At 42.9% G+C, this 27,918-nt stretch overlaps 1 protein-coding gene and 1 long non-coding RNA gene across 8 annotated transcripts in view; one reads left to right on the forward strand and one right to left on the reverse strand.

Moving 5' to 3' along the window:
* LOC128343368 (uncharacterized) overlaps nt 1–16,995 on the forward strand; it is a 61,094-nt gene extending 44,099 nt beyond the window's left edge. The window contains exon 3 of the long non-coding RNA XR_008315494.1: nt 16,818–16,995. This is a non-coding gene — a long non-coding RNA (uncharacterized LOC128343368). The remainder of the gene's footprint in view (nt 1–16,817) is intronic.
* SCML4 (Scm polycomb group protein like 4) overlaps nt 1–27,918 on the reverse strand; it is a 138,952-nt gene that overhangs the window by 29,364 nt on the left and 81,670 nt on the right. For 5 of the 7 annotated variants that reach the window (XR_008315361.1, XM_053292035.1, XM_053291949.1 and 2 more), the window contains 2 exons: nt 24,274–24,465; nt 16,799–17,065 (listed from right to left, as the gene is read on the reverse strand). Coding sequence is in view for 6 of the 7 variants with exons in the window: in XM_053292035.1 (XP_053148010.1) it covers nt 16,799–17,065; nt 24,274–24,465 (459 nt within the window). In the remaining variant the exon portion in view is untranslated. The remainder of the gene's footprint in view (nt 1–16,798; nt 17,066–24,273; nt 24,466–27,918) is intronic. The other 2 variants (XM_053292121.1, XM_053291868.1) reach the window with 1 other exon arrangement.

The following is a 27,918-nucleotide window of genomic DNA, read 5'->3' on the forward strand; positions in this document are numbered from 1 at the left end:
GTGCACATGTGCTGTGCTGCCTAGAGTCACATTCCATGACATTTAAAAGGCTTGTTTTCGCCAACAAAGAGTTGGAGAAAATCCTCAGAGCTCAGTGGTGGCCAGTGCTCACTGGGGGACTGGGGCAGCAAGGAAGGCAGAGTATGACTTTAAATACTGGCAACATCTCCCCCAGGCCAGGCCCAGCCCCTGCTGCTGAATGGGCATGAGTGGTGACCGTTCAAGGGGTCGACATGGCAAACTTAGCATCTAAACAACAAAAATTATAAGAGATGAGGACTTCAGTGGTAGAGCTTGTAGAAGGGTGAATCTGAGTGTAGAAGGGCCTAATGCCATTTCCTAACTACCATTTCCCACAACAAATCTTCTTAGGGACTTCTTAAATTAGGGGTGCTCCCCCCCCATTCTAATAATGTCTCTTTGTTGTCAAGTTTTTGGTAATCAATTAATCCAGAGGATGGAGGGCGCAGAGCTTCCTTATGGATGCAGGCCATTGGTTAAGCTAGCTTAATTCTGAGGCTATTCTCTCAACCAGCCTAACCCTGTCTGGGCTGCCCGCCTAACCCCCTTCACAAACCCAGCTTTTAGCTGAAGTTAAGGGTGCTCTTGCACCCTTACCCTGGCTGCCGGGTATCGTGCGATTCCTCGTGTTGTGTGGAGCCCAAGGAGTCACAAAGATGGATGCACAGAGTGCCCGACTGATGGGGGAATCCCCAATGCCAGGTGTGTTCCACATGTTGCACTGAGGGATGCCTGGAGGCTGGGACGAGATCCAGCCCCAGATCCCTCAACCTGCTCCATGCTTCACAGAGCTGCACGAAACAGGGCTGTCTGTGTGGGCGTGCAGGAGGCGTGCTGAGAAAAGAAAGTTTGGTCATCTCTGGCGGGGGGGGGGAAGGAAAGTTAAGTGCAGCCTTCCCCTCACCCTCTCGCTCACCCAGGACAATTGTGCAAATCGCCCCCTGTCTATTCTGATTTGCAGTGAATCTCCAAAATCTCAGGTAGATTTCCTTCCCAGGCCTAAGATCTTTCTACTGGAGATGCTGAGGACGGACTCCTTACATACAACACATAAGGCCTGCCACTGAACTACAGTTTCTCATCTCTTATCATTTTAGCTGTTTAGATGTCTAAGTGCATTCCAAACTGGATTCTGATATTATATTCAATGCTAATGGAATATAAATTCACATAAAGAATGGAGAGGCTCTCTAATTGATGTGCTTTTTCCTGTGACTGAGAACTTTGAAATCTCTACTACTACCAGCCTCCCCTGTTGTGAACATAAACTTGTAAGTAAATGAAAGGAACTGGGCTACTGTACTTTGACTGCACATCTGCCTAATATTCATGTTATTGAGCAACAGCACTATGATTGGTGTAATAACTACCTGATATTAAACTCAAATGAGGTATATTTTTGCATTTATAAAGAATAGACACGGCAGTAAGCCACAATTCCATGGATGTACAAGCCAATGGGTTTTTGTATTTGGGGTTTGATGTTAAATATCATAGTATAATTACAGCCTGCAGAGATCACTGCACTGGGAGTAAAGGAGGGACTGCAGGTCTTCTAATTAGGAGGTCATTATTGGTGTTCACATAGAATCAGGCAATTCTCCAGGACCCTAGCAGAACTAATGCCCAGTTCAATGGCAAAAGGGCCATCTGGAATCTTTGGCATAAAGCTATACAGAAAGAATAAAAATGCAAAACAAATGCCACCATCTGATCTTCAGTAATACTAAACAGATATGCGAAAGGGACAATCTGCTCTTCTTAACTCTGCTAACTGGGTAAAGAAACACATTTAAAAGCAGGGCTCTCTTGTATTTAACAGTGAGGAGAGCAACTATCCCTATTCATCCTGCAGAATCCGGAGGAAAGAGTTGTGGTATGGAAGGACAAAGCAGTGGAGTAGAATCAGGAATGTTAACAGTTCAATGAGAAAGATATTATTTACAGATAGGCAAATGCAGTCTGCCTTCAGTGCTCTTGCTGCTGGCTGTTTGTTAGCCCCGCCTCCACTCCAGGCCTGGAATAAAAGTAGCTAAGAGCACCAGTCAAAAGCTGACCTGGATCAATGAATGGATTAACCAAAAACACTACACATCCCAGCACAGAGTCTCGCTCAGTTCTGTTGTGTTCCTTCTCAGAATGTGAGCACTTTGGGGATCATCTCGTTCCTTTTGCTATGGAAACTGCCTTGAGAATATTTTGCTGAAAAAACATTATATATATATATATATATATATATATATATATATATATATATATATATATATATATATTCCAGATTCTAACAGGTGGCAAAGGGGAAAAAGAGTTACCAACTGTCAAGTCTCACATGTCACAGTTTGCATTTTGGTATCTGTGCTCATCAGTTTCAAGTGGCACACTTGATCTTATAGCTCTGATACTAGAGGGTGTTAATATTAAGATCTTTGTATTATTGTCAATAGGTTGTATAGTTCCACTGAGCATATAAACAGCAGGTCAAAATCCCCTTTACTTTTCTTATAAAATATATAAGAATAATAAATAAATATAAAAACAGAATTGTTCCTAAAATAATCCATGGTGGGGGAGAATCCTTCTGATTCACACCAATCTAGAGAAAAAGAATCACTTGCTTCTGAAACAGGAAACTACAGCTTCCAGATATATCAAAAAGAGCAAAGAGAAACAAGTTACCTGTGAAGAAATATTTTAACAGCATGAGAAATTTTAGCAGTACAAATACTTGACAAAAAGTATTTGTCAAGTCATCTCGTACCCCTAGAGAATATTACAAGACAGAATTACGTAAGGAGAGTATGAACTTAGTTACACAGTTGGGATATTTATTTAGAACTCACTTTACTAAATACTCAGAGCAAGGAAGAATACAATGGATGCACACAAAATACAGAGTCTTCTTCCAAAATATCAGACACTCAGCCATCCAAGGCCTTTTTAAATTTTAATTGTTTGTTTTTAGAAACACACACACAATTTAAAGCCACGTCTTTTTAGAGAGGCTTTTTAATGTTTTATCTGCTGCTTATATCTGGTAGGTTTTTTAGCTTTTTAGTTTTTTAGTTCTTAGCTTTTTACTAATAACTTTTTAATTTGAAAGTTTAAAATTTGTAATTTTAAATATGGTTTTAGTTTGGTCTTTTAGCTTGTTTAATTATTTTTTATTATTATTACTTTCTATTGTATCTATTTTATTCATGTTGTGCGCTGCCCCGAGCTGTAATGTGCTGGAGGGGCAGGGTATATATATTTTAAATAAATAAATAAGACTGACGGGGGGAAGAATGTTCATTGAAATGCTTCCCTTTTCTTTTCTATTGCACACGTACTGCACACATTATGCATATAGTGGAACATAAAGTTTGCAAAGTTGTGCAATGGCACTGTTGCACAAGTACAAAACTGCAAAGACAGCTGGGCAACAGTTCAGCCATGATGTATAAGATGGATATAAATTCAATTTGTGCCATTTTTCCACATGCACAACTGTGCAGATGTTCTACTGTGTGCGTAATCTTGTACAGGTCAGCTACTGAACCCTGTGCCAATGTAATAACCCCAAATACTGAAATAACGTGATTCTGCATCTACATTTTTACTGATTAGTTTTACTTTCTGGAATGAAAAGGATCAGTGTGATCATTTCAAATACTGGATTGCAGCCCCTCCACACGCAGTGCCAGGTGCAATTGCCGCCGCCCTTGCTAAAAAGGACCCCAGTGGCGCTCCTGGGTGCAGAGCAGTCCTTCTCCCCTCTCCCCCTTCCCCTGGCAGCAGCAGGGGCCAGAGAGATGCTGGGACCGTCCATTTGGGCCAGCGTCTTTTTCCAACTGTGAGGTGCGCCTGCACAGTTGAGAGATTGTCGCAAGCCCATGACATCTCAATGATCGCAACTGTGCAGGTGCGCCTCACAGTTGGAAAAAGACACTGGCCTGAATGGACGGGCCCAGTGTTGCTCCGGCCGCCGCCAGGGGGCAGGGAGAAGGACTGCTCCACTCCCCCTCCTGCTCAGCCGCGGTAATAATTATTTTAAAACTGAGGTTTGGCAGGGTGGGTGTGGGGTGGCCTCTAGAGGATGCCTCCCCCCCCAGACCTTGGAGGACTGGACCAGGTCTGGGGGATAGAGTGCCTCTGAAGGACCCTGCAGCTGTCCAGTAACTGCCCTTTCTGGAAGTGTTCATAGCCCTTCAAAATTCCTGCAAGGATGGGTTTACTAGGACAAGCACTCCCAAGTGTGAGAGCCAACACAAACAAGTCCCTGCTGTGTTCTCTGCTATATTATACTGCAGGCAAAACTATAGGCCCTTCCCAGCCAAACTTAATGCACAGAGGGGATCAACAAGAGAGAGGAACTCATCAGATACATTATTATGCGTAAATGGCTTTATAAATCCATCTTGAATTGGCTCAGAAGGAAACGAGTAACCAATGAAGCTGCTGCAAATTAGCTGAGTCCTCAGTTCTCCTTGCATAATGTATGTAGCATTTTGGCTTCTGGTTATTTTTTGCTAGCAGAGCCCTACCTGTGTATTAATTCTGCATTTATGCATCTGAAATTTTTCACACCAGGGATTAAATACATTAATAATGATCTCATCTCTCACATGTCAAAGGTATCCTAGGGCACTGTGTCATCAGAATTAATCAAGATGATAAAGAATGCTCAGATTACAAAGAGAGAGGAATGTTCGGTACCAATAATTATCCTTAAAGATCATAATTTAGGTAAAATCCAATTTCCTGGCTTTGGCAGGTGGCAAGAAAAAATGTAAATTAACTGTAGGGTGCTTAGAAACTCAGGAAGCATTTCAGTGGGAAAGGGAACCGATTTATGCATTCTTAAATAGTGCATGTGAACTGCTGAAGCATCTTGTATTGCTTTTGGTAAAACAGAACCTGACTCCTATTTAACATGACTGGTCAGCTGAATAGAATGACTCTCACTCAGTCAACTGATATTGTTTCAGCTGACTAAAAAAGTCACAGTTAAGAAGAGATTCAGTCATCATGGACTGAACAAGTTAGGCTGTGAAGAGACAGCAACTCAAATCATTTCTGTAAGGAATTGCTGAGCACTGAGTTTTCCTTAGTGAATTTATTGTGAATATGCACGCAAAATGAAACCAGTTTCCTATCACACTGCAGCGCTGTTCAGACATTACATTGCACTTACAGATGTCTTTACACATGTATTTGTGTGAATGACTGCACATCTTGAATACAAGCCTCCTCAAATGCAGGGTACAGAAGGGAAATGAACTACTGTTATATGTATTGAACAAAATGGGCTGGTTTGGATGATACTTGCCAGTTTGATCACACAAGATGAGGTGTGTGCATGCCATGAGTGTGTACGCCCTCTCCAACTCCTGTTACTCCAGTCATGACAATCATATGAGCAGATTGTCTAAACCACTCGACTGCATGTGCATTCTCCTCTGCCCCACACATGTGATTAGGGAAAGGAGCCCTAGCATGTCAAGAGGGCAAGGAAGTGCATACTCAGGGGGTACATGTTCTTATCATATGTGGTCAGGCCAGTGGATGAAATATTGTCCAGACAGGTCCAATGTGTGGATAACTGTACATGTGTATGTGTATACATTGTCCACAGATTTTACATGTGTTGAACATAATGTGAATAGCGCTTGTATCTAAAAAGGGAACACTAAGAGATAAATGGACATCATGCTGGTTGTGCGGGAGATCTTTCAGGTGGTGGGAGATTTATATTGAATGTATATTGTGCTTATATTTTGTTTTTTGGATTTATATTATGCTCAGTTGTTTAAAATGAAGGAGGAAGTGAGCTGAAGGGAAGTTCTGCTAGTTGTGCATGCTTACATAGAGAGGAGGGAGGTTTAGGAACATAGGAAACTGCCATATACTGAGTCAGACCATTGGTCTATCTAGCTCAGTATTGTCTTCACAGACTGGCAGTGGCTTCTCCAAAGTTGCAGGCAGGAATCTCTCTCAGCCCTATCTTGGAGATGCCAGGGAGGGAACTTGAAACCTTCTGCTCTTCCCAGAGCGGCTTCATCCCCTGAGGGGAATATCTTGCAGTGCTCACACATCAAGTCTCCCATTCATATGCAACCAGGGCAGACCCTGCTTAGCTATGGGGACAAGTCATGCTTGCTACCACAAGACAAGCTCTCCTCTCCTAGACCAGCTCTCCTCTCCTGGTGTAACTCTGGTTATTCCCATCCATGATGCAGCAAGAGAGAAAGGCGTCATGTGACATTTGGCCTGGGAAGAGAGCTGGTCTTGTGGTAGCAAGCATGAATTGTCCCTTTGCTAAGCAGGGTCTGTCCTGGTATGCATTTGAATGGGAGACATGTGTGAGCACAGTAAGATATTCCCCTGGGAGGTGGAGCCACTCTGGGAAGACCATCTGCATGCTTGCATGCAGAAGGTTCAAAGTTCCCTCCCTGGCAACTCCAAGATAGGACTGAGAGAGACTCCTGCCTGCAACCTTGGAGAAGCCGCTGCCAGTCTGTGTAGACAATACTGAGCTAGATGGACCAATGGTCTGACTCGGAATAAGGCAGCTGCCTATGTTCCTGTGAAAGGAAAGGGACAGAGAAGGGGGTAATTTAGTAGAGATCTAGTCATACGGGATAGTGAACGTTTAGAAAAGAAGGGATGATAAAAGATATTTGAGATCTTGAATTACCTATACCAAGATCTGGGAAAGGATAGTAGTTAACTACTCTTGATTTATCCTAATATCCAAGACCTCAGGACATCTTGACCAGAACATTGGCTATAGATCAGAAAAGCCATACTGCTTAATAATTTCTTCTAGGGAAGAAAGTAGGTATTGTAAAATTTTTATTCATCTCAGGTTGCCTATCTTTTTATCTCGAACAGTGGAGTTTTAACAATTTCAGTACAGTCATCCCTTGCCAACTGCGGATTTCCCAATCATGGATTTGAGTATCTGCAACTGGGAAATTGTGTCCACCTTGCCAACCACAATACAAGTATCCATGGTTTGGTGACAATTTTTTCAAATTTCAGTGGGTTTGGGGGTCATTTCCAGAGGTCAGGAGGCCATTGGGGGGTTGGAAGTGATTTTGCAGGTTCAGGGGTGGTTTTTCTATTTTCTACCTTATGTTTTCTGTCTTTTCCGACCGCGATTCCCCTAACCCCCTGTTTCCCATGCATTGCTATGCCTTGTTAACCGCGAATTCACCAACTACGAGGGTTTCCAAGAACGGAACCCACACAGTTGGCAAGTGACGACTGTAAGGGGTCAAGTTCAATGAGGAGTGCTTGGATCTCCTTATATATTGGGTCAGTTCAGAACAGCCCATTCATCATGCAATTAAAATTGTGGGTGAGCATGTTCTATATCCCCAACCACCCAGAACAGATAACCACCACCCCCACTTAATTCCACAAATTTATGTGGGGGCTGCATTATCCAAATTGCCCCTAATCACATGGTTTTAAAAGTATTTGCTTATAGGCAGTACAGATTATTTATTCACCCTCTCATGTGAGTGAAGCACCATGCTGGTTGGGGCAGGACATGTGCCACTTTGTTTTTAATTGTACAGTGTCACAGTATTGTCCAAACTGGCTTTTTGTTGCTTTGCTGAATGACAGCTTCACAGTTAAGAAGCAATTTCAGCACGCCCCTATCACTCTTCTGCGTTTCCTCCCAATCTCTAATTCTAATCCCATATGGTCCCAGAGCTGCAGTGAGCAGGACCACAGAATAGAACTGAATCATGCATCATAATGGAAACAACCACAAAAATGTCAGTATATTGTGGGTTGGTTGTTGTTTTTAGAATAGTGCTTCTACAAAGATAAGGGGAAAATAAAACTAGAATTGCATTATTAGGCCAATATAATCTTCTCTATATATAATTCTCCTAAACGTACCCGTCACTAATCCCATGCATGGCAACTCACGCGAGAGTTTGTGAGCAGCTTCCTGGGAGATATCGATGGGGATGAGTAGACGATGGCGGTGGCAGCTGGCCGGCCGGAGGAGGTGGCAGAGGGCTGGCCCAGCAGGAACAGGAGGCAGTGGCGGATCTGTCCGGCCGCTGGGAGGAAGAGGAGGTGGCGGTGGTGGGCCGGCCTGGCTGGCGGGAGGAGAAGGCCACTACTGGGCAGCCCGCCAGCCAGAAAGTACGGGGGCTGGGGCAGAGAAGAAGCGGGCTGGCCAGTTGACCAGCCAGCCAGCAAGCATTGGGCGGGGGGAGAAGCGGGGAGGAGCAGACGGTCAGCCAGAAAGCTGGGTGTTCTGGTGGGGGGGCAGCAGTGGTGGGGGGTTGGCTGGCTGGCTGGAGGAACAGATGCTCTGTGCCTTGTCCAGCTAGTAGCTTATATTTTCTCTCTAGCAGCACCAAACACTTTTGCAGAAATATGCAAAGAACAATAGGAAATTCCAATAGCATCTTTCTTCTTTTGTTTCCTCACAGCTAGAACAGATTGAAATCTTACTGAAGTCGACCACTCCTTAAATGTCAAAATAAAGATTTTTAACACTGTGCTGAATATGCCACAAATTATCACAGTCTGTAGACAAAGGAAGACTTTTCAACTAGTTAAGTAAAGTAGCTCCATCAGAAGATAAGAAAAACTGATTTGTCTGAAGACAAATTGGTGGCGGGGTGGCGAGAGGCAACTAACAACAGTAGATGTAGATGAGAAGGTTCTTCCTCACACGGCAGCAGCCACAGGGCCGCTTTTTACTGGCCAGCGGTGCTTCACACTCACTGCCACACTCCCTCCCTCGAGCAGCTGGGTCACATCGCCATGCATGCCACAGGCTGCTGGAGGGAGGGAGGGAGGGAGGGAGGGAGGGAGTGCCACTGCTCTGCAGTGGCAGTGAGTGTGAGGGGCAGCCAGCCAGTGAGGAGCAGTATTGAGGCTGCCACCACACCAGTAAGAACCTTCTCATTTACATCTACTGTTGTTAGTTGCCTCTCACCACCCTTTAGAAGCCTTTTGTGAAGGCTTCCCCTTACCAGATTCCCCTTTACAAACATTGCCTCTCAAACCACTGAACCAGTTCACTGACCGGTCTGAATTTGTTCCGAATTCAGACAGGACTGTGGAAACCAGTTCTGTGCACAGCTCTTCTTCTGCTTCCCAGTACAGAGCTTCAACAAGACAGAAGTGATGCCTCCCCGCACCTGCCGTTTCTTTGTGACTGGCTGTGTTCAGATAAAGGGAGTTCAGGTGTTGCTGCTGCTGGCAGCTGAATCTAGAGAAGTAGGGAACATTAAAACATGGTTCAATATTCTGAGGAATGAGAAAGCTTTGCAGCTTTCCTGAGTTTGACTGCTGTCACTAGGGGGGTTCCCAACCTTGTGTCCCCAGATGTTGGAGTACAACTCCCACAGTGGTCTTTTGGCATTGTGGCTGGGGATGTTGACAGCTATAGTCCAACAATATCTGGGCACCAAAGGTTGATGACTGTTGCTGTAACCAAATGCCTCATGTACACATTCACTTTAAATTGGGTCCTGTACTTTTTCTTCAAGTCTAAATCACAAACTCATTCCCGAGAAGCTGCTCTGAGCAAAGTCATTTTAATCACGTACGCACTGCAACCTGCTCCCAAAATAATTTATTTCATTAAAACTGAACAACATGGAAACCGCTGAAGAGCAACAGAGCTAGAGAGGATTTAGAAAAGGCATTTCTCATACCATTTGTAATTAAGGCCTCTGTGTTCATTAACACCGCAGCTTAGTGGAGTTACATGTAATTCCATCCGATTCAAAAAAAAGTTGGCTGTAAGACTCAATAGGGAGGTAGTGACAAAAGGTTCTCTGGGTTCAGCATAGGAAGAGAAATGTAAGACTGGATTCTAATATTAACACCCTAGTAGATTTCAGAAATTTAAGACTGGGAACAGTGGCGTAACTAGGGAAAACAGCGCCCAGGGCAAGCACTGAAATTGCGCCCCCCCGCCGCCCCCCCCCACCACCCCAACATACATCTGACTTACACACATGTTTCAGAAAACTTTTATTTTAAAAATTTAAAAAATTACAAAAATTACCAATATCATACATGTGGTCAAGCTCCTATCTACCACTTCAGATTTATTTTTTAAAACTATCCAAATTGTGGGGCTATCATTAATTTGTTTGGATAGCTCAGGTTAAAATGCTGGAAAACGACAAATTTCAGTATGCTGGGGCTCATGAAATCCCCAAATATTATGCGGAGTTGTACTTGGAAAAACTAAAAGAAGTGCCTGTCTAATTCTCTGCTATGCATTGTAGCATCACGATTACATAAGTTTTAAAAATAAATGGAGAATTTGACTTTTCCCAGATACTCTGAAAATAATTAAATGATATGCAGAGTAAACTGTGTCACTGCTTGGAATATATTCTAGTATTTCAGAAAGACAGTAAAAATGAGAGAAAGAGCAAGAAACTCCCAGTGGGCCTTAATACTAAGGATTTCACATTGATTCAAAGACAAACTGACCATTAATAGCCATATTATTAAGACATCACATTTAACTCACTTATCACAAGAAGCAAAGTAAGAGCAAATGGATACAATCTTAGCTCATAAACTTCAGCTCAGTATTCACAAGCCCTTATTCTCTGTACATAGTGCCAATCTGAATATGTGTACAGTGACATATTATATTAATTTTTTTAAAAAAAAAAATTACCTGTAGCCCCTTCAGGGGACATCTTAAAGGCTGTGGGGGGTCTGCAAAGTTTCCCCCTCCTCCCACTGGCCTCTAGAGCCTCACAGGCACCATTTGAGCATGTGCGGTGGTCATTTTTTAAAATATTTTTTTTTAAAAAATGGCCGCTGAAAACAAAATGGCCACTGTGCATGCTGAAATGGCCTCTGCGAGGCGTGGCATGCCCTAGGGCCTCACAGAGGCCATTTGAGCATGCCCAGTGGCCATTTTGTTTTTGGTGGCAATTTTTAAAAATTATTTAATTTTAAGAAATTGCGCCCCCCCTTCAAGTGGCGCCCAGGGCACGTGCCCCCCCTGCCCCCCCTATAGATACGCCCCTGACTGGGAAATTACCAGGATGGGGAAAGTGTAATCCAAGAAGTTCTCTTTCAGTGTTGGATCATAAACTAAATAAAGCAGCACTCTCTAGTTCCTTACCAGTGCCAGATTGCATAGGTTCTAGTTGTCCGCTTTTACCAGGGACAATCCCTATTTTTCTGTCACTGTTAACTTACTAGCCTACATCTAGACTAGAATTGTGCTAGCATAATACTGTTGTATTAGCTTAAGGGTGAAGCCAAGAAAAAAACCCCTCTGTTCCAGACTAGTTCTTGCACTAGCAGAAGATGCTGATGTGTAGCACAGCCTTGCATATAAGAAGATTTTCTGCTACTGGTTATGCAACATTGTGGAGCACTGCAATCCATCTAGAAGCTGTTATCATGTTATGCTAGCACAACATTTCTGGATGTAGACCACTGGCTGATATAGAGGAACGATGCACCAGTACAGCAAGAGAGTAGCCTAACAGAATTTGCCAACTAAATGTACAGCAGGGAAGCAGCAATTCTTGGTACCCTCCCTTTTCCCAGGAAGCCCTTTATGTGACTTGAAAATATGTCTCTGTGGAATGTGCAATCCTTGGGGACATATTTACAAGTGACACAGAGGGCTTCCTCAGAATAAGGGTGTGCAATTCGGATTTTCGGTTATTCGGTTCGGGACCCGAACCGAATCACCCCTGTTCTGTTTTGTGCCCGAATATGGGCCACCCAAATCACCCTTGAATCAAGGGTGATTCGGGTGGAGGCTACCACCCGTCCCCAATTTCACCCGTCCCCTCAGAAATTTTTCTGAAGGGATGTTATTCCCTTATTTTCTGAGGAGTGAATTCTCATTCTATGATAGCAAATGAGATTTTTTTTTCAATTAAACAACTCTCATGACCCCACTTTCACTTTTTCACACTCTCATTTACTAAGAATATGATGAATGGATCAATCTAGCACACTGCACCTTATGAAGAAAAACCTCAGAAATTCACCAAAATTCAGCCCTTTGCCCAATCACTCTGAAATTGGGGATGGGTGGTAGCCTCCACCCATTAGGCACTATCTACCAGCCCACCCCACTCTTTTGGGGCAGATCCACTTTCTGCCCCCAATCTGCCCCAAAGACACCAAAACTTCAAAAATTCCCAAAAAATCAGCCCTCTGCCCAATCCCCCTGAAATTGGGGTGGCAGCCTCCACCCATTAGGCACTACCACCCCACCCCACTCTTTTGGGGCAGATCAACTTTCTGCCCCCTAACTGCCCCAAAGTCACTAAAACTTCAAAAATTCCCCAAAAATCGGTCATGAGCCGAATCACCCGAATTTTTTGGCCCCGAAATTCGGGTGATTCAGCTCGGCCCCGAAAAATATTGGGGCCCGAAAATATTGGGCCCCGAAAAATATCGGCCCCGATTCAGCCCCGAATCACCCGAAATTCGATTCAGCCCCGAATCACAGATCGATCTGTGCCCGAAATTTTTTGCACATCCCTACCTCAGAAAGGGAAGGACACAAAAAACTGCTGCTTCCCTGCTGCACCAATGTGGTTAGTCATCACAATTTTTGCCTTTTGTGGATGCCCTTTTAAAAAAAAGTATTAGTGTGAGATACTAGCCGCAATTCTTCAGGGTTCAGTAAGTAGGGGTGTGCAAACAGGTTCGAGGTCGGACCTGTTCAGTTTGATGATCCGGCACCAGTCCAAACACCCCTGATTCGGTTCGGCACCGGACCAAATACCCCTGGCTGTTCAGAGGTGTTCGCAAATTTTTTAAAAAAATTATTATTTTCGTTACTTACCCCCTCCGGGGGTCGCTACCACAACTGCAGAGGAGGGGCCCTCCAGAGGTGCCTCCTCCCCCTACTGGCCTCTGAAATTGCCCCCCTCACCCAGTTTGGGTGCTCTTCAGCCTGTTATGGGTGCTCTTTGGCCCATTCTGGGTCTCACCCCCATCATGACCCAGGCCACACAGAGGCCCATTAGGCATGTGGGGCGCCCTCCAAAATGGCCATCGTGATGGGTGTGAAGAGCACCCTGAATGGTCCGAAGAGCGCCCGAACCAGGCAAGGGGGGGGGAATTTCGGAGGCCAGCAGGGGGAGGAGGTGCCTCCGGGGGGCCCCTGTGGCTGTGCTAGTGACCCGTGGAGGGGGTGAGTAACTGGAAAACTTTTTAAAAATGTTTTTATTAGTGAACCCCCCAAACCAAACCAAACGGGGGTGGGGTTCGAGGGGGTGCCGGACCGAACTGGCCTGGTTTGGGTCCAGTTGAGACTCAAACCAAACCGGGCCAGCTGGTATTGTGCACACCCCTGTCAGTAACTTCCCCAGAGTGTCTAGAAGGTAAATTTTTAAATAAGGGTTTGAGAGAATGCATCTCTAGCATAAAACTGCAGGCACATGAGCACTAAGGTGCCATGCATAGCACAGCCTGTTTCTCACACTGCATCTGCAGAGGTCTGCTTTGCACTGATGATAACATATTGTAGGACAACACTACTTTATTTTCAGATTAAATGAATACAGTATATTCTGGAGTAGAGCATTCAGCAATGTATAATAATGGAGCTCAGGCTGAGGCTGGGATCTTTGATATAAAAACAGGGAGGTTGCAAGCATGTCCCTATTTTAATCTGCAAAATGTTGGCGAGAAGGTGATAGCTTAGATACCATGCTCTTCTGTCCCTCAAAGACTGTTAATCAGAGGCCTAGCTTTAGAGGGCTGAATCCCAGAAACGCTAGGATAGAACAATAGACAGTTATGACACAATCACTAAATGTTTCCTCTCCAAAGCAAAATAGCAAATTGAAGCCCAAGCATTTGAAACAAGGACCATAGTGCTGAGGATGATGGACAAATAGTCAGGCTGATGGACATCCAGTCTGAAGGACAAATTACAGGTCAAGGAGGATGGACAAATATCCACTGCTGAAATGGCAGGGCTGGTTCTGCTTCTTAGTGAAAGAGAGATGAAAAATAAACACTGGCTGACGTGATGAGGAAAATTATTCATGGTATTCCCATTGAAATTAAAAGCCTAGCTTGTCCTTTTAATTTCAATGGGACTACTTTGAGTAATTAGCCTACTTTCCAGTAGGCTTATGAGATCACCCGGCATTCCGTGTGTGTGTGTGTGTGTGTGTGTGTGTCTCTCTCTCTGTCTCTGTGTGTGTGTGTCCTCCACCATCAACTTTGCAATGCCTGGACTAATATGAACCAAATCAGATACAGTTGTAGGGACACATAAGGGCACCTCATTGTCATAGTTTGTGATGATGTCATCCACCCTAGTTCAAGATGGCAGATGCATAAATCTTTGAGGCGCAAGTGGGCTAACTTGTGAACCACCTAACCACCTAAATTTCCTGCAGCTGTAGGGACACACATGGACACCTCAATGGTGTCGTTTGTGATGATGTCATCCACCCCAGTTCAAGATGGTGGATGTATAAACATTTGAGGTGCAAGTGGGAACCAGTTTGGCCCCGATTTGGTACAGTTTTAGGGGCACATAGGGACATCTAGGACACATAGTTTGTGGTGTCTAACTGATTTGAAGCAAATTTGCTAAAGGCGTAGGGCACATAGGGACACCTTGAGGGCATAGTTTGTAATGATAATATACACCCTGATTCAAGATGGTGGACACATGAACGTTTGAGGTGCAAGTAGGAACCACTTTGGACCCAATTTGGTACAGTTGTAGGGACACATAGGGACATCTCAGACACATAGTTTGTGATGATGCCATCCACCCAATTCAAGATGGCAAGCACATGAATGTTTGAGGTGTAAGTGGGATAACTGTGAACTGCCGAACCTATTTGGACCTAATTTAGTACAGTTGTAGGAAAACTGAAAGGAAAGTAGGTAGATTAGTTCTTACTAGATTAACTTGTTTTCCTCATCATCAGACAATATTAATATGTATACTTTAGAATTTTTGTCATAATGTTCATCAGCATAATAATCTAAACTAGGTTATTATTTATTTGTATTTTTTCCAGGAAGATCTTAGATTGACTAATACTGCCCAAAGCCATCCAGTGATGCCACAACTGAGCTGAGATTTTAATTTAGATACATTGTTTAGTTATTTATTTAGGAAATTTTTAAATCTCAACATTTTATTCAAAAAGAAAGCTCAAAGCAGCTTCCATAAAATATATAACAACATACATCAGAATGCAACCAATTTTTTCTGGTCTACCTCTGGCACTCTAGCCCACACCAATTCAAAATTCATAAAGTATCAATACAAAATAATAAAAATAATCGTAGAAAGTATGAAATAAGCCTATCAGTCAAAGGCCATAGCAAGTTAATGCCAGACAAAGGGGCTAGCGGTATAAGCAGGGAAATGAATATATCAGATTAGAAATATTAAGGATACCATAGGCCAGTTAATAAATTAGGAAAAGAAAGATATTAATGACTTAGAAATGGCCAAGGCACTAAGCTACTGGGTAAATCTGTCTTTAAAATGAAAAATATATGTGGCACATGAAAAATTAGAAATGAAGGAAGATGCTGTTAAAGATTAATTGCTATAGGCCAGGTAATGGAACATTTTTTGTGAACAAAGACCAGTCACATGGATCAGAATAAATGTATTCAAGGGCAATATCCAGCACATTTAATGAACCTAGGAATTATTCTTGAAATTTTGTAGGAAAATGGAAGGGTACTAAAGAGGTAGGTTATGTAATGCTCATTTTAAAAAGAAAGAAAATAAATAAATGCAGTAAGAATGGCCATAACTGGAGTATTGCACAAATCTTACATTCTGTCAGGAAATATCATATTCCTTAATTAGGATTATTTCCCTTTCCTTGAAAAGAAAAAAAGTCATTCAAGTAAGTATTTTAAAATGGATTATTCAGATATGTTAATTTGCCTCCTAATATTTCTTTTAGAGTTTATTTTATAAGATGTATTTTCTTCCTAAAATAATAAGGGATAAGAAACCTCAAATGTAATTTAAACATTTTCATCAGGCCTGCACAAGCCTATGAAACGAGGGCTGCCAATCATCCAGGATTGGCCTGGATTCACCAGGAATTGGCATAATCTCCAGGTGACTCTTGAAAGCAAGACATTAATGGGTTGAGATTGTGAAAAATATTGCAAGGGAGGGAGGGAATGGTGTAGGGCTTTAGGAACAGCTTCAGTCAGAGTTGGCAACCCTAAATGGAGGCCACAAGCCATATATGGTGACTCACAGCAGGCTGCATTCACTTGTTGTGGAGGTCTTATTCACCATATGATATTAAGGCAAGTTTAAGGAAAAATAGGTATGTAAACCTTAAGGAAGAGAGTTCCCTAGGATCTTCTGAATCAGCTACATTAAAATCAATTGGAGTTCCATCATACAAAAGAGCAACATGGCAACCCTAAACAACATTCACATGATCATCACATGATACACAATGGTGTAAGAGGGAGAAGGATCTCAGCAACAATCCCGCCCTTATGTGCCCTCACTAGACTATACAGTCACTCCCATACATACAACTGTACATATACAGGCTCTGAGGTATGGAGAGACTATACAGATGGTCTAGTGAATGCATGTTGGCCAGTGAGTTAGACTTGCAGCCACCTACTGCTCTCACCTTTCACATGTACCATGAAATGACCATATGAATAGTGCTTAAGTCCTTACCAAGAACAAAAATTCTGCTATATGTGAAGTATGAAAATTAATGTATGTGAATATGGAATCCAGCACCATCTTAGCATCATCAGATAAAACTGATTATGTTACCACTTCTGTTTCCTTCCAGATAGGTTCCATTTCGAGTGGGACTTGATGTCTGATGCCTCAGACCAGTAGTTGATGGTCCTCCAGAAGGCATCTGACTAGAACGATGACTACAAGATGAAGAAGAACCTCCACCATGGCGTCCATCTCCAGCAGTCTGCCTCACTGAATACATGGAGCCCATACAATTAAAGGCAGAATCAGAGGGATCTACATTGTAATGCTTTGTGGTCACTGGATCAACCAGGTAATCTTCAGGTATGACTGTTTCTGTATGAAAGAAGATAAATAATAGGGGTTAATGATTTTTACATTCATTGATTTTCTTCCAGAGCAGAATTAGCTTTAAAATTAACTTTTCTGTTTCCACATTCTTAAATATCAGACAGCCAACTTAAATCCATTAGCAAACTAAAGTATGAACAGTATTAAAAGAACTGTATGGTGTTGAGTTTTAATTTATCAATGAGGATTTATAAGAGGAAATGGATTTGAATTAGTTTCTGGGGCAGTCGCTTTCTAGTTGTGAAATTAATTAATAATACATGTAAGTCAATTTGCAAGAGAATTTGGTTGACTACCGTGTTTGGTTTGCTTCAGAATGATTTTCTGCATAGTTAGAGAAAGTGTATTATTAGACTTTAGAGAAGCATGTAGGGTGAAAAGGTTCATAGTGTGTGGGGGGCTGTGGAGCACAGGTCTCATTTGCTTAATGGTGCAAAATGAATAACAGAATAGGTAGTATTAGGCAGCCATCAAGTCCCCTATTTGCTTGTCCTCACAACATGAAGAAGAATGGGGCATGGAATTAATTAATTGAGAGAACTCCTGCCAGCCAGGAAGGAAGAGTAATAAACAAAAACAGGACTTGATTGCAGTTTTTAAAAATCTGAGTATACAAAAGGCTCTGTATTTGCATAATGTACTGTATTCCCTAGCAGAAAATATTCTATTTAATAGTTTGCAGAAAAAAATGAACATTGGGTACCAGAAGAGAGAACAATTTCATACTGAGGGTATGTCAGGGATTCCTATGCTTCCGTATCCGAACAAACAAGGAATGCTTGTTTGTGTGCAAGTTTTACAAGCAGTGCAGGTTTACTACACTAACATGTTTCTTTCTGCATATGGACACTGGCCAACATTTGGTGCAGTGTAACACTGGGATTTGTTTCTAATGGAGTCAGGGCTGCACAACTGCATGCCGGCTGTTTTAACTATATGTGCAAGAGCGCTCTTGGGCAACACCACCAGAACTGCCTTCCACGTGTGCAGCAGGCCCAGCGAGTCCCTAATGCCGTTGCTACACTGCACTGGATGTCGGCCAGTGACACCTATATTCAGACTATGAGACTCCTGTTTGTAGGATGGTCACAGATTAGGCGGGGGGGGTCAGTGTAGGCTGAGTGTAAGCACCATATGGTTTGCAGGAAACAAATACACTGAATGAACACACCTGTTTGTTTATTTTTAAAATTATTTAGTAAAGCTATAATACAGAGTTATGTGGCACCTTAAAGATTAACTAGCTGACTAGCACAAGCTTTTAGGGACTACAGTACCGTTTTATCAGATGCATGAAGTGTATCAGTACACAGGTATATGTGTGTGTATCCTGTACACAAACATACACACATATAAATGGGTATTAAAAAATGGAGTCAAATATCCAGGAGATGCAAAAGGCCTAAGCCCTATTCACATATTTATTTATTTATTGTATTTCTATACTGCCTCATATAGAAATAGCCAAGTGGTGTACAGTTAAAACATAATATAAAAACAATATAAAACAATAAAAATTCATATAAAAATCTTAATGAATACAAACATATTAACATTTAAATTTCAATAAAAAGCCTGGATAAAAAAGTACGTCTTCAGGGTCCTCCTAAAGGCAAACAGCAGGGAGTGCATTCCAAAGCCCCGGGGCAACCACAGAGAAGGCCTGGTCCTGAGTCACCACCAAACGAGTTGGCGGCAACCGTAACTGGACCTCTCCAGATGATCTCAATAGGCCACAGAGTTATGTTGAATGCATGTACATGTACAGTATACACACATACATATCTGTACACATGTACAGTTATTCAGACATTATATACAACACATGCATGTTAGTACACTTCCTATCTGGGCCCCTGCATTTGAGGGGTCCTGTTCACTTTTACAACAGAACACGTGTACAGTCATTCACAAAAATCCACGTACGTGTATACATACACATTCAGGGCTCTAGTCTTTGACAATTCTATTTAAAACCAAAATGTATATAAGATAAACATGGTCACAATTCACAACAGCAGTGATTGGTAATAACAACATTCTTCTAGCAATGCTAAATAGCTGAAAGAATATAAGGCTAGCAAATTATCACCCAGGATAAGGGTTTTAGGGCTTCATCTTCTCTTTATACTGTATCTCCATTCTTTTACTAATTATCTGGCTTGTACCTTGCTATAACAACAACTCCTAGACATTTTTTACCTCAGAGCTGAGAAGTATAAGTGTCTATATATACTCTGTATAGGTATCGATACACTCTATAAATATCTGGACACTTCATGTTGTGGTGCACAGAAGAAAATACTGGTTAGAGTGCTGGACTAGGACCGGGGAGACCCGAGTTCAAATCCCCATTCAGCCATGATACTAGCTGGGTGAGTGACTCTGGGCCAGTCACTTCTCTCTCAGCCTAACCTACTTCACAGGGTTGTTGTGAGGAGAAACTCAAGTATGTAGTACGCCGCTCTGGGCTCCTTGAAGGAAGAGCAGGATATAAATGTAAAAATAAACAAACAAATAAAAAATAAAATGTTGGGCTCTGTAAGTGCAGGTCCCTATTTACCTGTAATGTGTTCAATATGTAGCTATCAGGGGTGGGGAGGCTATGCTGGGTGGGTAAAGCATGCTGACCCCAAGTCTCCACCACACATTTGATCAAGCATGTGCATAAGTCAATATAGCTGTAAGAGACTTTGGCTGCACAAGCGGGATACCCAATCTTTAGTGTAAAATCTTTACTGAACATTAAATTAACTCTCCTTGGGCCAATATAGATTACACTCTCACTCTCTTTCTTTTCAGCTCCTTTCTGATCGTTCATATTATTTCATCCTGAAATCACCCAGTGACCCCATCCCTGTACCTCTTTAAGTGCTATATTTTTCTTATAATGGAATTACCAGATGTGACCCATCTATTTTCCACACCACAATCTCTTGTCTCACCCAGCCTTGTCCTCTGTTTTAGCCGTGGCTTCATCAAATTGCCCAGTTTTGTGGGCTTTGTAGAGAGGATCCAATCAGTCTTAAAGCCTTATCTCAGATAATATCAGTGTTTATTTTATACATCATGCTGGAAGTGGTTTAACACTATGTCAGGTGTAAACTCACTCTAGGACAGAAAACTCCTTTAACTAATATTAGAAGATGAGTTGGGTGGGGGGAAACCCATGTAAAAACAGATGATTTCAGAGCTCCTGTAAACTAACACATTTCAACCTGAACTCCAACAAACCTCAACTCCAACTCAAGCTTTATACAGCTGGACATATTTTGCACAGTGCAAAAAACCCAAATTGTAATGGAAACTAAGATGAGTCTATGGAATCCTCTATAATAAAAGGCTTGGGTGTGCGCCCGTGTCTCTGCGCCCGTGTCTTTCTTGGCCGTTCTGGGCATGCGCAGAGCGCATGCCCAGAACATCCGAGAAAGATACGGCCGCAGAGACACGGCGGCCATGTTGGCTCCCGTCCGGGTGGAGGAGAATCAGGAAGTGGGGACCAGGGAGGGCAGAGGCGGCAGCAGCAGGACCGGCCCTGCCACTGAAACAGCCACGGGGAGAGGAGAGGCGGTGGCAGGTCTGGCCCGCCCACCGAAAAAGGAGGGAGTTCCTTTTGGGTCCCAGGCCTGGGCAGCCAGAGGCGGCGGTGGCAGGACCAGCCCAGCCGCGGGGAGGGAAAAGACGGCGGCAGGAAAAGACAGCCGAGGTGGCGGCGGAGCCGCGGCCTTGGCCAAAGGAGGGGGCCGAGGGGAGCAACCCCAGCAGCACCACTGACGCCCCCGCTTCGTTGACCTGAAGGGGCTGCGGGAGCAAATGGGTGAGAAGTGGACGGGTGGGCTTCCTGCCACGTCCCCCCCACTCGGGCTCCCCCCTCCACTCGGGCGGAGAAGGCTACTAGCACCCGTTAATCTAACGGGCTGAAAGATACTAGTAACCTTATAACCTTTTACAAAAGCATAGCAGAACCTTCCATTGCTCTCTCCCATTTGTTGCAAGGCACCTGCATTTTCTTGCTTCCTCTCTGTTTTTTTCATTTTCCTCTCCCTCCCTTGTTATTTCCTCTCTTTCCCTTCTGTCTCTTTCTTTTTCTAGTCATTGTCATTTTTCACTTTCCCTGGAATTCTGGGAATGGCACTGAGGCTCTTGGGAGTTGTAGTCTTTTCTGAGACTGTAGCCTTTGCTGCAGCTTCTGCAAAGACTACATTTCCCAGAAGCATCTGCACCATTTCAAGGGCCCTAGGGAAAGTAAAGGGGAAAAGGCATTTTAAATACAAACTGCAGAAGATGCTACCTGCTACCTCACCCCCAGATGCAAAGATACAGGCAAGAGGCCTGTTTTCTGCTCTGTGCTATAAGTAGTGCTTTGAGGAGTGAGGATAGGGGCAAAGCAAAGCTTCAGAGGCCAGTAGATTCAGTCCAGTTTGCTTCACTTCAGGTCACTTTCAGTCCCAATCGGACTGTGCTTCACTTTGGGCAGAAGCTGGCCAAAATAGAAAGGGTGGGGGGGAAGCTTCACAGAGCCCTATTACTGGAAATGTCCCTAAACCAGGGCAAACAATTTCCCCCCAGAACTTCCCAGATCCAGCAGTGGGAAGTGGCCATCCACAGTCTTGCCAGGTACAGATCAAGATTTTTTGCCATTGTAGGGACATGATGAACATTTCTTGAAGCTCTTCCCCTTTCCTAACCCATATAATTTTCCATGATTCCAAGAAGCTGATTCACAAGGGATATAGCAGATGAACAAAGGATGTGACAGAAATAAATACTGGGGAGGGGGCTACATTCAGCCACTGCTCCCGAGCCTGCTGTTTCCCTTCTCATTCAAAAATAATGGCAGGACTATGCCTTGGTCATAATCTGCTGCCTTTTTGCTAGCTGGTTATCTGCACAGATGTCTGCCTTGGCTCTGGGACACATGTAGCCCCAGGCATTGAAGGATCTGGGAAGACATCTCTTTTCCCTCATCTACTGTGGTCTAATCATCATCACTGTGGGGAAGTCAGTTGCTCCCTAGATTAGGCCACTCTGAGCATTTCTTCCCTAGCTGACAGAATCAGTCCTCCATGCAGGCCTTGCAATCATCCCCAACAGGCACATGTCGAGCACATGCTAAAGCCCAGCTCTGAACCACAGGAGTCAAATGTGATGTATGACTGCATAAAATCCTGAAAATAATAGCCATAAATCTGTGCTGAACTCAAACAAACAAACAAAAAATAAACAAACTACTACATGGCCAGGTGGCAACAAAAATGGCCAGTTTGGTTTAAAACCCACCAGATGACTTCCCAGTGAAGCTCCTTCACACACACACGACAACTGCCGTGAATGGAAAACAGCACAGTAAATAAATGTCAGTTTCTACTTTGTGCAAAGTAGATGTTTACAAATGGCACATTATGCTAATGTAATGTCCCTTTCACTGAATCACTGTCAACCAGTGTCTGAATTGGGGGTGTAGAAACGTCAGTACCATAACCCCACTTCTGACTGCAGCTCAGCTGTCAAAAAGAATGAAAAACCCATGTATGCAATCATCACATTCCATTCCATTCCAAACGCTGCCGACAACATAATGACCTCCTCTCCACAAACCTTTTCAGATCAGGCAAATAGTTTTCTATTAAATTTTGTTGTGGTTGAGTGGATTGCATGGATCTCCCATTCCCCCTTTAAATCTGACCTTAATATTTTATTTATTGTTTAAGGGATAATGTTCATGGCAGAAGAATATATGAGGCAATAAATGGCCTATGCAGGTAATTAAATGCTGAACCAAAGTCGAGCCCACTGATAACCATAAAAGCCATTTATTTTGACTATACTCCAAAGCCGCACACAGCAGTTATGATGTGAGCCTGCCACAGGACTAAAGAAAGAGAAGAATAACAGAGTCTGTTTATTGCATTTGATAGATTGAACTCATGTTGCTTGTTTTTTAACCTCAAAAATTAATATCCTTTTGAAGTCAGACCAGAGATACGTATGCCCAACCATTATAATAAAGTCCTTGATGGGTTTTCAAAATTAATAACGTTTTATAATAGAAAAATAGAAATAGAAAAAGAGCAACCATATAGCCAATGATACAGCAACAAACTGAAAATATATTTGCATCACTACAGAATATGAGGTTGAACTTTTTATAATCCAAGATGGTGGACACATTGAAGTGTAAAGTGTGAAAATCCTTGAGAGTTAAGCCATATAATTTTATTTATTTATTCAATTTCTATACTGCCCTTCCAAAAAATGGCTCAAAGCGGTTTGCACAGAGAAATAACAAATAAATAAGATGGCTCCCTGTCCCCAAAGGGCTCACAGTCTAAAAAAACCCACAAGATAGACACCAGCAACAGTCATTGGAGTTCCTGTGCTGGGGTAGATAGGGCCAGTTACTCTCCCCCTGCTAAATAAAGAGAATCACCAAGTTAAAAGGTGCCTCTTTGCCAAATTAGCAGTGGTATAATAGCCACTGGAGTTTTCACCATGGATTTTGTGGCTGGTGAGAGACTAATATTAAAATTTACCCAGTGAACATTGTTTTCTTCATGCATGGGCCTTTCATTTATCATAAACAGATTTCATCTGTATTTTTGACTATGAAATCATCATTTTAAATGTGTATATAATTACAAGGAGGGCACATGAAACCAGCTAGCCAGTTTGGTTCAAGTCTAAACCAGACTCAAACTGGACTGGGCCAGTTTGGTTTTGCCCCCCTCAAAACCCCCCACCCTGGTTTGGTTTGGTTTGGTTTGGCTCAGTGGGGGGTGGGGGTTCATGAATATTTTTAAAATATATTTATTATATTTTTTTTCCGGGAGGCTTCTCTGAGGCCATGAGGGGATGTCTCTGGAGGTTCCCCCTCCCCCCCCCACTGGCCTCCGTGATGGCTTAAATCACCTGGTTTGGGTGGTCTTCGGCCCTTTCTGTCCTTTGTCCCATCGTGGTGGCTGTTTAGGAGGCCACTGAGCATGCTCAATGGGCTCCTGCATGGCCGGATCATGACTCAATGAGCCGTCAAACTGAACTGGTTCAAAGTCGAACTGATTTGGATTCAAACCTATTCGCACATCCCTAATAATTACATCTAATAATTACATCTCACAAGATATATTCTTATGTGAAATGAAGGGTGAGATTTAAGGATAGTCTCAAATATAAATTCAACAGCTGTTAAAAGTTACCTGATTCCATCCGTCCATTTTCATATTCTTCTGGGTTTTCAGAAGTGTTATATTGCGGGAAAGGCTGATTGCTGAAAAGATTGTCACACAATAAGCTACGGCAAAGCTTTTTGAGGAACCGCAAAACGTAACCAATGCTGTTCACTACTGGCAAGCTCAAGAGGTGCTGTTTCCCATCAAAAGAAGCAGAAACTGGGGGAGGGGGGAAATGGGGAAGAGTTAGAGGGTAATTCAATGTAAGCAATAGGATGCCATATATAAAATAGGCTGAGGTCTCTCTTAATTAAGTTCTGTTCCTTCATTGGTCTTACTGCCAATGAAGGAGCTTACTGCCAGTCACACAGCTTTTGAGCAAATGCTGATACTGTGATGTCTTGGCCCCTGGGTCATTCACTAAATGAATACATGCAGGGTGAAAGTGGTACAAAGCCACACTGATTTTTGTTCTTCTATATATTTCACAGTTATCTCTTCAGAGATACGCTGCATGGATTGACTCCAAATCCTTATACAAACTTTGCTGGTAGCTCATCTCTTGGAACGAACATAAATCAAATCACTAGACCCTGCTGAAAACCTGGCTCTGTATATGGTTTGCCTCTCTCCTGGAAGATAGGACCAATTCACACAAGTGTTCTGGGGGCTTCTCCCCACCATATGTCTTTTTGAAGAACTTGTACTGACTCACTAAATTAGAACTGGAACTTTGCAGAAAGGCAGCATACGCCTTTTAAAAAACAACAACTAGAAAAATAATTAGTTCCAGTGGCTAACATTCGAACTAATGAAGTGCAGGTTTTAGGAGGTTCTGCAGGGTTGCAATGGGAGCCCATGTGCAACTCCCTAAGTGACATGTTTCCTCGCTTACAGAGTGCTTCCAGGCCCAGACAGCTCTAAAGAGTCTTTGTTCTCTGGTGCAATAGCGTGTTTGGGGACTGGGGAAGTTGTGCATGGGCTCCCATCGTGTCCCCACTGAGCTTCCTAATATATGCACTTTGCTAGTTAGGATGTCAGCCATGGTGGCTGTGTCGACTGATCTATAGTGTACATTCCACAGGTTGGCATCCAGGTTTGAATAGGAAACAACCTGCATTTTTCATGTAGTGAAGGCATAGCCTATGCTATCTATAGCTGCAAATCTACAGAAGTAGTTCGTGTGAGTTTAGGCCAGCTATGAAGTTTTCCTTTTTTGCTGTCCTTGCACCAACATCCCTAAAGCAGTCTGTGCTGGTGGCTCCTGTGCTTTGTCTTCTACTTCTGGCAAATTAAAAACAATGACCTCAAAAAAATGTGTTTTTCTTTCAGCTTTTGTGCTTCAGTGTGTGAGTCTAATCAGAGTTCCTGAGTCAAATGAATTTGCAGCCTGAGCCCATGGGGCTATCATCCTATTAATGTTAATAGAAATTCAATCATATTGAGGCAAGAAGAAAAGAATAAACCTAATTGGACACAAGCAATTGGCATGTTTTCAGGATGAGCTAAAATAATTTCCCAAACATGTGTAGCTTCTTGTTTCTTTCAACAAGAAGGTAAACTGTGATCAGAATGCTAGGACAGGAAATGAAAGTGGGAATAGGATATAATTAAATGTTGCACAGCAGGACAAAGCCCAGGGTTGCATAGCACGGAGGGTCCCAGTATGAACATATGAAGCTGCCATATATTGAGTCAGACCACTGGTCTATCTAGCTCTATATTGTCTTCACAGACTGGCAGCGGCTTCTCCAAGGTTGCAGGCAGGAATCTCTCTCAGCCCTATCTGGAGATGCCAGGGAGGGAACTTGGAACCTTCTGCTCTTCCCAGAGTGGTTCCATCCCCTGAATCTGTACAAATGGTATGATTGCTACAGAACAAGTTTATCTCCATCCACCTTCAATAAATTAAGTCATTCTTAATCTGTATTTGTTCTTCACTTTCAGGATGACCTAAAAATTTCAGTCCCTTGTTCCCAAGTAATTTTCCAAATGAGAACCATTATCTGTGCATGTGTATGTGTGTGTTTAGGGAAACGTAAGAATGTAAGAGTTAACAAATTAGAAAATAAAAAGAGGAAAAAACACCATAGAATTATATATAACTATACAGTCTTAGGATACCTTGGGTGGTATGTGTAATCCTAGGCACAAGGGGTTAAATATATCAGTCCATTGTGCTGCATCCTTCTCACAGAGCTTGTTAGTGCTCATGAGGAGCTTCACTGTTCAAAATAAGTGTTTCCTTGTCATGGCTGTGAGCAGTGTTCCCTCTAGTGTTTTTTTTTTCCATCTGTGTGCAGAATGAGTTTTGTTCTGAGTGGCAGTATCAAGGCAGTGGGTGTGCACATGGATTCAGAGTGGGGCCTTCCTGATTCAACCTGGGCAGGATCTAAAATTAACTGAGTGGACATCAAGAAACATGTGAGTGCGCACACATGTGCATGCCTTAGAGGGAACACTAGCTGTGAGGTCCAGAAATAGCTTTCCCAGTCTTTGATCTCTTAAATACCCCCAAATAATCTCTACTGAAAGCTGAAAATACACAAGAGTGTCAATTATACCTATATATCTTCAACCCTTGCCAGAAAAGGTGGGGGAGCAAAAATCAGGTACATTTTAAGGTCCAACAAGGAAGCAGTTGTTCAAAACAGATTAAAGCTTCTCCAGACCCTAGCAGTCATTAACACTAATAAAAAGGGGTTTGAACATGTCTTGAGGACTGGTTGTGCTTTCTTGGGGAGCCCTGCTTCATATTTGAAGAACCTGTTCCACGTGTCCTAATTCACTGAGCAAAGGTCTCTAGTTTAACTTGCCTGTTCAACATTCAGTTTGTCCATTTGATAAGAACAGCCCTGCTGGATCAGGTCCAGTGCTGACCTAGTCCAGCATCCTGTTTCATACAGTGGCCGACCAGATGCCTCTGAAAAGCCCACAGGCAAGAGATGAAGGCATGTGTGTGTGTGTGTGTGTGTGTGTGTACACATACATATACACATTTTATTTTTTATTTATTTATTTATTTATTTATTTATTTATTTATTTATTTATTTATGTTAATTGTAGTTTTCTTATGTTTCTATTTTAACCTTTGTTGACCTTCCTGGGCTCCCAGAAAGAAGGGTGGTATATGAAAATAACAAGCAAGCAAGCAAACATACTCTTCTAGCTCATGGGCTCAGAATGGCTTACAGAATTTTCTAAATGTTAATATTCCTGTCAGCAAAGGACTCAACACACACACACACAGTTGAAGGAGTATAAGAAACCAAATGAAATCAAAATGACATTATAAACATAAAATCCATTTTTAAAAAGAAGGGGGGGGGATCTTAGGCTTGAGTCTGGTGGTGGTGGTGGTGGTGGTGGTGGCAGAGGCCCACATGTTGCACAGTGCTGCAAAGGTGGAAGAAAGGCTCTGCTCTCACAGAGTAGCTGGAGAATAGCGGCATCAAAGACTGCTTCTGCAGACCAGTGAGGGAAGAGGGGGAAGCGCTTTTCGCTTCTCTTCCCTCTCTCCAAGCTGTTTGCATTTTCAAGAATCTGTCCCTGAGGGTTGCATGATCCTTGGGGACACATTTCTGCAAGCAGTTGGAGGCTTTTGGAGGAAGCGGGGGGGAAGTGAAAATGGTTCCCCCTTCCCCTCTGACCATGCTGGACTGTGGAAGAAGC

The sequence above is a fragment of the Hemicordylus capensis genome, chromosome 1 (assembly GCF_027244095.1).
Source record: "Hemicordylus capensis ecotype Gifberg chromosome 1, rHemCap1.1.pri, whole genome shotgun sequence".
In the NCBI taxonomy this organism is placed as follows: Eukaryota; Metazoa; Chordata; class Lepidosauria; order Squamata; family Cordylidae; genus Hemicordylus; species Hemicordylus capensis.